At 51.3% G+C, this 11,953-nt stretch overlaps 1 protein-coding gene and 1 long non-coding RNA gene across 2 annotated transcripts; both read right to left on the minus strand.

Annotated features, from left to right (window-relative positions):
* Positions 1 to 419: 419 nt before the first annotated feature.
* On the minus strand, positions 420 to 2,193 carry LOC141942262 (uncharacterized). Its single transcript, XR_012628586.1, has 2 exons — positions 1,989 to 2,193; positions 420 to 912 (listed from the first exon to the last, which is right to left on the minus strand). It is a non-coding gene; the product is annotated as an uncharacterized LOC141942262 (long non-coding RNA).
* A 4,964-nt stretch (positions 2,194 to 7,157) lies between these two features.
* On the minus strand, positions 7,158 to 10,915 carry NFKBIA (NFKB inhibitor alpha). Its single transcript, XM_074868300.1, has 6 exons — positions 10,578 to 10,915; positions 10,059 to 10,167; positions 9,348 to 9,558; positions 8,773 to 8,861; positions 8,395 to 8,655; positions 7,158 to 7,899 (listed from the first exon to the last, which is right to left on the minus strand). The coding sequence occupies exons 1-6, from the start codon at positions 10,799 to 10,801 to the stop codon at positions 7,852 to 7,854; spliced, it is 942 nt and encodes a 313-aa protein (XP_074724401.1). The 5' UTR covers positions 10,802 to 10,915; the 3' UTR covers positions 7,158 to 7,851.
* Positions 10,916 to 11,953: the final 1,038 nt, after the last annotated feature.

Genomic DNA, 11,953 nt, shown 5'->3' on the forward strand with positions numbered 1-11,953 from the left:
AGCAGCCAAAAGATGGAGTCAATGGGTAGAGGGAATAGGAGGTACACGTGTGAGGGGGGTGAGTGCTGTGACAGTGAGAGGCAGCCAAGCAGACCTGATAGAAGGCTGCTAGCTGTAAGGCTAACTGAAGACTTGCCCCTGTGCAAGCACGAGGAGTTTAATAGCTATTATATTGATGGCAATTGGATGCAAATTTGGGGGTTGGCTTTTCAGAGACAACACAGTAAGCCCCAGATCGGAGGTATACCCAGTTCACATGACTAAGGAAAAGAGTGGGAGAGGAAATTCTGCTATGTTGCAACTGCAAAAGCTTAGGAGAAAAATTTTTCAGGTGAGTGAGAAAGCAAACACCTGAAGTTTCCAATGAGTAAGAAAAAATGAAATAAATTCTTGTTTCCTGAGTCTACAGAAGTAATCTGTTTCAGTTAGAAAGTTCTCAATACAATTTTAATCATACCAATTTTTTTAAATGATACATTGTTTCTAGCTGAAACAAAGCAGAGCAATACATTTCCTTTGAAAACCAGAACATTTTGAATTATTCCACTTGTTCTTAAACTCAAATCAGAAAATTTAGAGATATTAGCACTCATTCCCAGAATGCTAGGCTCACACCTTCTGCACGCACTTCTGCACAGTCTTTTGTGAGAAATGTCTGTGGTCATTCTTGTGGCACGGAGCTGCAATGTGCTCTACTGAGACGCTCTTCTCTAATTTTGTGCAGTGCATGGATGCAGCTCATTTCTCTTGTCTTCTGCCTCTCAGCACAGCTGTTTTAAGGAAGAGGCTTCCCAGAGCACCATGCCTGGGAAGGTTTGGTCATGCCACCATGCGCCTGAAACTGTTCATGGAAGGAACGCCAACTTCCAAGTAACCTGCGCCGTTTCCTTTTCCCACTTTGCCCGGACTTCTCTGAAAAAGGAAACGAAGAGTTATCATTTCCTTACTCTGCAAGTCCCTCAGATAGAGAGCGGCTCACAGAGGGAAGTGGGTGATCAGATCACCTTAGGAGTCAGCTGCATGGGGAAGGGAAACTGGATTTGCATGCCATCACCCAGGGGCAGAAGGCAATCCCAGCCAAAAGTCCCAGCCTTTCCTGGACCTGCTCACCTCCCTTCCCCTGGGACAGAGCCAGAGGGGAGGATATCATGGGGAAAGCCTAAGCATTTTTGTGTGAAAAGTCCTACCTGGGCTGTGAAGGGGATGAGACCACCTCGGCAGTGGACCTGGGGGACCTGCTGGACCTGTGTCTGCTGCCGGTGGTGTCTCACCTAGTCACCCCAGTGGCACTGCTGACAATTTCCCCTCTGCCTTCTTGCCATTTCACAGTTGCTGAACATGCCTTCGTGCTGTTTGATTGCCTGTTTAAACCCAGCTGACCGCAGGCAAAGCCTGCCAGCCTCCCACACTGCTGCCTAGTTATTTCAGTTTCCACATGTTTGAGCTCTGTCTTGTGACAGTGATTGTCAAGGCAGGAGACATGGCAGTTTGCGAGCTTTCCCTCGCTGCCGTGGGGTAGTCCAGCATCTTGGCACCATGCATTTCTGCTGGCTGCTGCTGGGGGTCAGGGTTGCAAGGATGGGAGCATGGAGAGGTCTGGGGCAGATGGATGGACAGACGATGTTGGATGTTTTAGTACATCTCAGGAAATTTCATGGGATGTTTGAGAGGAGGTGGAGGTCAGGTGTGCTTAGGGGTGAGTGGGTGGTGTGAATCCCCCTCCTCCAGAGGGTTTTCCCCAAGCCGCCCTCCGCACAGCCCAGGATAAGGAGCCTCCATGCAGCTTGGAGGACGGCTTGTTTGTTTTCTTTGCTGGGACAAAACGTCTCAGAGAAGCTGCTGCTAGAAGTCAGGTCTAAGTTTTTAGATGAAAACCAGAAGCATCAGCCTTGACACATGCCAGAATGTAAACCCATCCTATTAGAAAAAAACAAAAGAAGAGGGTGGTTTCATTCTGCGTGCTGCACAGGCCAGGCAGCCATCCTTACCGACTCTCAGTCCTTCTCGGCTCAGCATGCACACAGAGCTTTGACTGAGACATGGCACGTCCTTTTCCCAGACAGAGCGGCAAAATACCATGTGCGTCCTTCCACTCTGCATGAGTGAACACCATGGGCTCTCCTTTAACACCGGCCAGTGCTCCTCCCCGGGGGCTGCGTCTCACTCAACGCCTGGGCACTCCCTGGAGCAAACAAGGAGAGTTGCTGAAGCGGAGCAGCAGCGCTCACAGAGATCTTCTGTAGAGCCTTGGGAAACTCCCTCCTCCGAGCTACTGAAATCCAGGGGTAATAATTAACTGAGCTAAGTGTTGCACTGTAATTGCAGCTGTGCGCCCTTCATGGAGTGCAAGTGTGTTAAAAATATTTGTGTTTTAAGGCTCTTTCTTGCAGCACTTTGCACACATTTGCTCTTTTTTTCTTTCAGCTGGAGGGATGAAGAGTTTCCCTTGAAAGATGTGCAGGAAAATGAATCTGAATTAGCTAAAACTGGGAATGAGAAAAGGATTTAAATTTAAGGGGTGCAGGCTTGTTCCTTTGGAGGAGGGAAGCCCCCAGGGCTGGCGGTGGGCAGGCAGGAGGCTGTACCCCCGCTGCTGGAGAGGCAATGGAGCCTGGTGCCATGGCTCATGGCTGCTGTGAAGAGGTAAAACTGCAGAAAAGAGTGAGTGGGGAAAACCCCAGCTCTCTTCTGACAGGGACTGGAAAGTCCTGTTTGGAAAACTGGACAAGGAGATGGTCCTGGGAAAATCTGAGCATTGGAGCAAGGGGAGGGAGGGCAGTCAAACCTCCTAGGTGTTGGGGGGAGTTTCTGTTTCAACCCCTCTGGACTTGTCTTCTTACATTATGGCCTGATAAATGTGTCAGTGGTTAAAGGGAGCCTTTTGGCCCTGATTTTAACCCTTCAGAGAGCTGTCTGATGGGGAGGTGAGAGGTGCCAGACCTGTGACATGTGCTTGCTGGTGCTGTCCTGGCTGGTGTGAGGGGACAGGACTTTCCTGCTCCCTCGTCCCCCAGGGTCCTGTGTAGCTCTCGCTCTCCAGCAAAATGCTGCTGCTGGAAGCATGGCAATGCTGGAAAATCCCATTCTCCACCCCCCTGAAGTGGGAGTGGGCTTTTGTCCAGGGCTTTTGTCCCTGCCATCCCTGCACTCCATTCTGCAATTCTTTCTTTTAGGAACAACCAGATGCTTAATTATTTCCACATCTCAGTTTCTGCAGAAAAATTATCTGTGCTGGGCCCCTCCCTGGCCCAGAGTTCACCACCATTGAAGATTTTCCATTAAAATAGGTCACAAATTATACTTGTCCTCCTCCATGGTGTCTTTCCTCAGGTTTTGTTGCTGGTTCCACCTTTTCCTTTCCTCACTCAACCACCATGCTCATACAAATCTGAACTGAAGCTGTGTAGCAAAACCAGCAGCAGTGGGGCTGCCACTTTTGAGGATAGATTAAGGGACCTGGTGGCCTCACTGCCTTCTGGTGCATCAAGTCCTGCTGGGGCAGGCAGGTTAGATGTGTCCACAAGCTGGATGCAGGGTACATGCTTGGTAAACACTGTCCATTGGCCCCTGTGTGGCCCTATAGTCCTTCTTGGTGTGTAAAATGCTAAGCAGTCAATAGGGAGCCCCTTCACACATTAAAAGACTGAAGAATGATGAGGACAGCAAGAATTAAGGCCTCCAAGTTAGGACTGTGGCCCCTCATGATGTCCAAGCCCATTAGCAGGCAGGTGGGCAGGCAGCTCCTGGGGCTGCTCATGTCACCTTTCCCTGCTGATGGAGCTGAGACACCCACACCTATGCATCAAACAGCCCACACAGCCCAAGCTGCGTGAGAGGAGCACGCTGCACCATCACCTGAGAGCAGCAGAGCATGGTGAAAGGTTTTTGCTCACGACTGTAAAGGTCAGGCTGGCACTGGAGCCAGTGGGAGGGCGCAGCCTCCCTGTGCATGTCCCTAGGTGCAGGGTTGCCTTTTGCCCTTGCTTTTAACACTTCCCAAAGCTGCAGTGAATGGAAGAGAAGGGTTCCAAATTTACTGGGTAAAAATCAGGCCGTGGGGGTCTGTTCTGTGCCATTGCCGCCCTGGCAGCCTGCATTTTATCTGTCACCACCATAAGGTTCTTGAGAAATCCAGGGCTGATGCTGAGTGAGCTGAAAGGCAGGAGAGCAGGGACTGAAGGTGGCCCCTGGGTGGTGGGTGGGGCAAGGGGGATCTGCAGGGTGCTGGAGTGTGAGGAGGAAGAGGCAGGTGTGGAAGGAAATGGGGAGTTCAACTCTTTGTGTGCAATATAAGGAAGTATGGGGAATATCCCTGTGGGATTATCAATGACATTTACAAGAATGAGCAGCAGGGAACGGCTGGAAACAAAAATGCAGCCTCATGCTGTGCAATAGCATGATGGATGATTAAGTTCATGGTGAGCTGGTGTTGCAGGAGAAGGGAGAGGGAAAACCTGCAGAAAGGTGCTCACCCTGGAAGGGTGAAAACAGCAGGCAGAGGTGGATATGGGTGCTGAGAGCAGTAAGAGCAGAGGACAGAGACGTGGCAGGAGCTGAGGAGAGGAAGAAGGCTAATGGAGAGAGGGTCAGAGTCAGGAAACTGAAACTGAACTTCACAGGACCTTGATCTGCAGCAGCATGGCTGCCCTTGAAGCTCGCTGAGCCAGCCAGGGCAGGTGGCGAAGGTGCTGGGAGAGAATTTTGAACCCTGGGCCAGCACAGGGAAGCACTGGCAGGAGGACAAGCAACAGCAAGCTAGCATGCTCTGCTAATAGCAGCTGTGGTGACTGAATAAGGAAAAAGTGATGCTGGCAAAACAGTTGTGTAGGGAGTTCTTGCTCCAAGTCCTACAAATGGAAGCATGTAACATATCTGCCAGAGTGTCAGGAAGGTAGCATGAAGGCAGGTTATCACTAAAACCACTCTCAGAAGATCTTTCTAAAGGCATAGGCGTGAAGAAGCCAGAGACAGGTTGGACATGCAGCAGTTAAGGGCACGTGTTTGAAACTGGGGTGCGGGGGGTGACCTACTGTGGACAATCTTGTTATATCATCAAGTGAACAGGCAAAGTTCTGCACTGAATAGCCCCACGTTAGCAATGCACAAATACACAACATGCCCCAACCTATTTTGCTAGCAAACACATATTCTCACATTAATCTCCGTCCTACTTGCTTTACCTGTGGTTCCTCTGCATACGATACTTGGTTACTTTCACATGGCTGGCAGAGGCAAACAGTAGCATAACCAGCCTGCGGTACCTGGGCAATGATTTGTTTAGCTGCAAAACTTCCTTGTACAGTAAAGCATTTGCTTAATTTATTAAGTCATTATAGAATTCTTGCAAGATTATAGCAGCACCTTCCCAAGGTACTGTTTGAATGTTACAATGGACAGCAGAGAATGTACCACTGCCTCTGAAACTACTTGACCAATCTGGTATTGCTGATAACTGCACTTTCCTCCCTCCCTCTGGCCTTCGAATAAAAAGTATTTGCATTCAGATGGTATCTATTTAAATATTTGCATACCAGGTCCAGCCGTGTACCAGAGCACTTCCAGAACACTGATATCTATAGCTGGTGAATGACTCTGCAGGGCCTTGACAGCATTTCCAGCTCCTATTTTGCAAGGAGGAACCTGAGCGTGGCTAATGAGAGGAACACTGCCTTTTCTATTTTCAACCGTGGCGACATCGTGTTTAGTCAAGAAAGGCTGAAAGTCACTTGGGATTCTTTGCTGGCAAAAAACGTGTAACAGCAGGTGGACAAACCCCCCCAGTCCCCATCCCCAGCTCAGATTTAGCAGTTGTTCAAGAGTGCAGGGTGAGTCCCCAAGAAGAAGAAGGGTTTGGCAGATTCTCACCCAGCCCCATACCTGGAAAACTTTGCAGGTTTGCAATGCAGGCACAGCCCTCTCTGCCAGAAGGAAGTTTCAGTGCATACACCTGAGCTGTGCTCATGCAATGAGAGTGGAAGGGATATAAAAATGACTCAGGATGACAATTTTATAATAATCCTTTCCACAACGGCCTTTGGCTCCCATGCAAATTAGGAAGCACCCAGCCAGCTGTGGTGCTCTTCCTCATACCAGAGAGCCCTCCTTAGAGCAGGTCATGTATCAGGAACCCCTGGGGAAGAGCAGGGCTGAAAAGGGAATGGGTGTCCCTGTGCAATCTGGAACCATGGCCTTCTGCGGTGGCCTGGGCCCGGCTGGGCACCAGCAAGCACAGAAGTCCCCTGGCCAACACTCTTGGCAGAGCTTGGTCCTGCATCAGAAGCTCTGCTGCACTCCGTCCCCATCCACGGGGTTATGGCACAGCTGGAACAGGACATGGTCACCCTTCACTCAACCCATCCTTTATGTGGTCACACAATGGGCTAAAATTAGTCCTGCACTGCGACACACTGCCAACAGATAATCAGGTGCAGGTGAGAATTTGAGCAAAGTGATTCTGCCTGAATGCTGGAGAGAAACACACAGGAGTAACTGAAGCAAGTTAAAGCCACATCCTCCACCACTGTGAATTAGACAATGAGAGCTGTAGCTCCTGCAGAGGGGAGCAGGGGAGGCCCCACGCCTGAATTTCAGGGGTAGAAGGCAGCAGCCTGTGTTCCCGGGCATGTGCTCCTTCTTCCCGCGGAAATCCCCTTTGGAAAATCCGAAGGTGTCCAAGTTCAAACCGGATCTGGGCTGAGTGATAAATGAGAGGGTGAGCAGGCACGGGGCTGCTCTGCAAACCTCCAGCCTCCCCTGGCAAGTCCCGGCAAGAGCTGCTGGGTATCAGAGCTGGAACAAAAGGTGCCATGAGGGCGGATGGGTGGGTGCTGCTAGACGATCTCAAAACCCCCTCTCTAGCAGCCGGGCAGCCTGGTGCTTGGGTGACAGAGGGGGAATCCCAGCCCCCCTGGCCTGCCTGCCGCAACGGGCGCAGGAAATTACACCTACGTCTGCTTCCAAAATTAGCTGCAGCAGAAGGGCTGAGAGCTGTGAGCTGCTTAGATGTCCTACTGCTGCCGAGGTGAACCACCTAAAACCCCTGAGCCTGTGACCCCATTCGTCTACTAGGTGTTAAATGTTTCTTAAAAAGCAAACCAGGTGGATTCCCACTTATCTCCAGACGACGAGGTGGGCAATGAACCATTTCACAGACCAGATACAGTAATCTGACTTTTTTAATAAATACATATCTCACATGTACCAAAATAATTATAAACAAAAAATGTACAGTATTTACACAATATACAATTGCTAAAAAGTGTAGCAATTATGACACACACGGTGTGAAACACACTGTTTCCAATGCCCACAGTCAACATTATTGCTACTTTCTCCTGGCAGCCAGGAGGTCACCAGTCCCTTGGTTTGACTCCTCTGCCTGGGATGCCGCACCAAGAGCAGCTGAGGTTGGTCAGTAAGGCCAGGGAACACCACCAGCGCAACACAAATTAACACACAGTCTCCGAGAAGATGGGGTGTTGATATGAGCCTGGCTTGCCACGAAAGGACACGTGTTCCTCATGGTACTTAATGCCACAAGATAGCTCTCTGTAACCAGCAGGTTGGATGTGCAGTCTGTTACCTCTGTAGAGTTGAGAAGAGTGGCTATGTGGCTCTTTATCAGGTAATGTGCATGATCACAGATCTCTACTGGTGTTACACATCCCTCTCCTGCATTTAAACAGGCCAGAACCTGGAACCGTCCTGTTACAATTACATGCTCCTTGATGGGCAGTGTAGTATTTCCCTCCTGTTTTTTTCCCTCCAAATTGCGACTTTCTTTTTAAATGAAGAAAGTCAGTCCTTTTTTTAAACATATGTACACAGTCACTTTTCACAGAAAGCTCTGCTTTAAAATGCCAGCTGTCGTCCTCCAATAAGGCAGTCATCATACATAAGCTGCAAGAAAAAACAAAAGGCTGTTAATACAAAACTCTTACTGAGAGTATCATATCCACTCTGGGATAACTGCCAAATTCTGCATGCCCTGACTTTGGTAGCGTATAAAATTTCTACACTAAAATGGTTACATTTGCCATTTAAAAGCACTGAGAATGTTACAAAAACAAATGCTGGGGAGGAGAAAACCACCCATTAACTTGAAATTTATCTCAGGAGGTTCTGTACGTGTCAGGAACAACCACGTTGCATGAAGTTAACCTCTGTTCCCTCATGTTATTTCTTACGTTTTATTCTTATTCTATAGATATGCTTGCCCCAACTGCCGTCTTGCTGATGGTTGATCGCATAACCTTACTTTATGGGCTATGTATACCTGTCAGTTATATAGGTGAGAGGTCACTGGAATATGTCATCAGAGCAGTACCAACAAAAAAACCCCTACGAAGGGCGGAACTTTCCCCTTCTCCTGAAAAGGTGAAAATAGCTACTTACTTCATCCTCCGTGAATTCAGCCTCCGATTCACTGCTCTCCTCGTCCTCACTTTCTGGCAACATCTGCAGGTCGGCTGTGGTCAGCAGCTTCAGCTGTTCCTGTATGCTGGAGTTGTCTCTTCCCCATGTGAGCTGATAAGGGGAATAGCCCTGGTAGGTCACTTTGTTCACATCCGCCCCATGTTTCACCAGAAGCGACACCAGGTCTGAATTCTGCAGGTCGACAGCCAAATGTAGTGCCGTTCTGCCGTTGCACGGCTCCTGTGTGAAAGTAACACAATGTTTGGCATGTTAGGAGAGCCAGAGCTGGTGCCAGACCTGTTGATTCTTATGACTACACAGCCCTGATCAGTTAAATTCATGGTATACACTACATACCTGAGCATTTACATCTGCTCCCAAGGACAGCAAGTATTCGACAATAGCCAGGTATCCTTGAATAGATGCCAAATGGAGACATGTATGTCCTGCAAAACAAAAATTAAGGCAAAATTTGAGTAAGTCTAACCTAATGCCCTATCATTCAGTTAAAGTCAAGATGATAGGACAGGATGATGTCTAAGTTTGCAATTCATCCACAGCAAAAGAGTGTTTTCCAGAAGAGCTTTCCAGCTTCCAGTAAGTACAAATAACAGGGTTGGATTTTGGAAAGATTTCTTGGAGGCTTTACTCCAGTGCAACTTATTGTAACAAAAAAAAAAAAAAGGAGCACTACAAAATTACTCATTAAAAATGCAAAATTCAAAGCCACGAGAGCCAATAATCAACAGTGAGGAGGCCTACAAGACAGTGACATTTTAAAGAAGTCAGACACTGCTGTGTGCTTTGGGCTCAACTCTCAAATGGGTATAACGCTCCTTCTCCACCTCTCCAGAGATCTCTGAGCTCTAAAGGACATCAACCCTACTCTCTGTACATCACACAGACATCGATGTACAGTAGCGTGCTCGTACCATTGTAGTTGGTGGCTTGCAGGACAGCGAGGAGGTGGTGCTGCTGGCAGTACTGCGTAAGGACGCTGACGGTCCTGAGCGAGCCCTGATGGCAGGCAATGTGCAGGGGGGTGTTTCCTCGGAAGTCCCTGATTTCCAGGTCGCATCCAGCCTTCAGAAGGTGCTCGGCAATTTCAGGCTGATCAGTGATCGCTGCCAAGTGAAGAGGAGTCTGCAGGCAAAACAGAAAATGCAGACCTGTAAGCTACACCGCAAACTTGGCAGCAACATCTGGACAAACAGACCCCTTGACTGCTCGGTGATTTGTGACCCCAATTAAAAACACACCCCATTAACTCAGTTCTTTATGCTTCCCAACATATTGTATAGTTGCCCTTTCGTCTGGAAGTGATGAACTTAGGGCTCTCTGGATACCAAACAGTCAATCCATATGAAGGGTATCATTAACATCCCAATAAAGAGGGATGCAACCCATTGCATCATATTTGAAAAATGCAGGCATTAAATGTCACTCTCCGGGGAGAGGAAGCGTACTAACACTGGCTGGAGCCAGCTGGGGACTTTCCTGAATGTAGGCTTTGATTTAGTTAATTCCATCAATTAAAAAGGAAAAAAGATTAAAAAAGGACTTTTTGGGGAGGAATTCCCCTGAGGGCTTTTGTGGGGGTGGCAAAGGCTGATCCGGATTGGGGGCTGCAGAGGTGAAAGTACCTGGCTGAGGTTGTTCTGGAAGTTCAGGAAAGCGCGGTCCCCGGCCGCCTGCCGGATCACCTCCAGGCTCAGGGCTTTTTCCTCGTGAATAATCGCCAAGTGGAGAAAACTGCAGGAAAACGAATAAATAATTACATAAAGACTCAAGACAAATAAATCTTTTAACCGACCCGCGTTCAAACCCCCAAATCCCACGTCAGCCACCCCACCCCCGACCCCGCGGGGCAGCGGGGCCAGGCGGGCTCGGGGCAGGGTCACGGGCGGTGTCGCAAGCCGGGGCTTTCGGCGGCCGGGGCTTTCCGCCGGCCGCGGAGCCGCCTCTCCCTGGCGCCCCTCCAGGGACTTTCCGTCCTCCCCCCCGCGCTTCCCGCCCTCCCTCCCCGCCGCGGCGCGGCCCAGCCCGGCGCCTCCCCGCCGGCAGCACATCCTGTCCCGTCCTCACCGCGCCACGGTCCCGCCGTGTCCGTCTGTCCGTCCCGTCCTCCCCCCCCAACGCTCCCTTTTTCGACCCCCACTTACGTGTCCCCGTCCTCCGTCAGCTGCTGCGCCCAGGCGGGCGGCTCGCGGGGCTGCAGGCGTATGTCCTCCAGCTCCTTCACCAGCTGCCGGTACTCCTCCTCCTTCATGGAGTCCAGGCCGCTGTCGTGCCGATCGTCGAGCGGGAACCCGCCTTGACGCTCTTTCTTCGGTTGCTCGTAGCCCTCCATTACCGGCGGCTCGACGGGGCAGCGGGCGCTGATCATGGCGGCGGAGCTTCGGCTCGCTGCGAGTGAGCGGCGGCGGCGGCGGCGCTTCGCATATACACCCCGGCGAGGGGATTTCTGCGGGGGAGGAGCCGCCGAGGACGGGAATTTCCAGCCACTCAAAGCCCGACAGACGGGTCTGGTCCTGCTCGGCGCCGGCGGCGCTGGCAGGGAGGGCGGATCGGCTCGGGCCGGCCCCTTCCCTCCCCTCCAACGCCCCTCCGAGGGGTGGGAAGGGGCCGGCCCAGGAGGGGACTTGGCGTTTTTCCACGTCGAGGGGGGGAAGTACTCGCCTCCCCGGCGTCCCCGTCGGTACTTCCCTGCTGCGCCCCGGGCGGCTGCCCCTTGCCGGCTTTCCCGGGGGGCTTTCCCTGCTCTGCACGGTCGTGGGGCTCCCGGTGCCCCTTCCCCGACGGGGCAGCGGGTGTGCCCACAGCCGTGGGGGTCCCCTTGCAGGCTGCAGCGTCCCCTTACACACCACGGGGTTCTTTGTGCTGGGCTTCCCTTGCGTGGTGGGGACCACCCGCACCTAAAGGGCGCTGCTGGTCTTGGTGGCACCCTGCAGCCCCCCCCCCCCCCCCCCCCCCCCCCCCCGACTTTTCACCAGCTCGCTGTTTGGTAAGAGGGGCTGTGGGATGTCTGGGCCAGAAGGCCAGTCTGTAGGTGTACGAAGCGGTGGTGATCATACACAGAGAAGCTCCATCACCCACGAGGTGCAGTGTGGCAAGACAGCGGCAGAGCGGCAGACCCCTGACCCTGTGAGGACCCCTTTGAGGGCTGGTGAGAGGGACTCCCAGGCTTTGTAGCCAGCCTAGGGTAGCGAGGTCACACGAAAAGTTCAGGGAACCAGACATCACCCAGAGCAATGCTGAGGTGGCAACTGCAGGTCTGCCCTGCTGTTGCTTGGCAGGGAGGGGTATCACTTTTTGGAGAGATTCAGGTAGTTGTGCACATGACTGGTGTTACAGTGTCCCAGAACCTGCAGGTGTGCAGGTGCTGCCTCAGCATTTAGAGGATTTTGCATCTCTGCTGTGGAAGTTTTCACTCTGTTTCAGTGCAGCAGGATCAGGAATGAACAGAAGAATTCTGCGCCACTCCTGTACATCCAGTTCTGGTCCAGGACTAAACAGGCCTCTTTCAAAAGTTACATAT

Source organism: Strix uralensis, chromosome 4 (assembly GCF_047716275.1).
Source record: "Strix uralensis isolate ZFMK-TIS-50842 chromosome 4, bStrUra1, whole genome shotgun sequence".
Taxonomy (NCBI): Eukaryota; Metazoa; Chordata; class Aves; order Strigiformes; family Strigidae; genus Strix; species Strix uralensis.

Coding starts and splice junctions, on each gene's coding strand:
- NFKBIA (XM_074868300.1), bottom strand. CDS start 10,801: ATGATCAGCGCCCGCTGCCCCGTCGAGCCGCCGGTAATGGAGGGCTAC. Junction 10,168..10,577: donor CTGACGGAGGACGGGGACAC/GTAAGTGGGGGT, acceptor GTTTTCCTGCAG/TTTTCTCCACTTGGCGATTA. Junction 9,559..10,058: donor TCCAGAACAACCTCAGCCAG/GTACTTTCACCT, acceptor TTTTGCCTGCAG/ACTCCTCTTCACTTGGCAGC.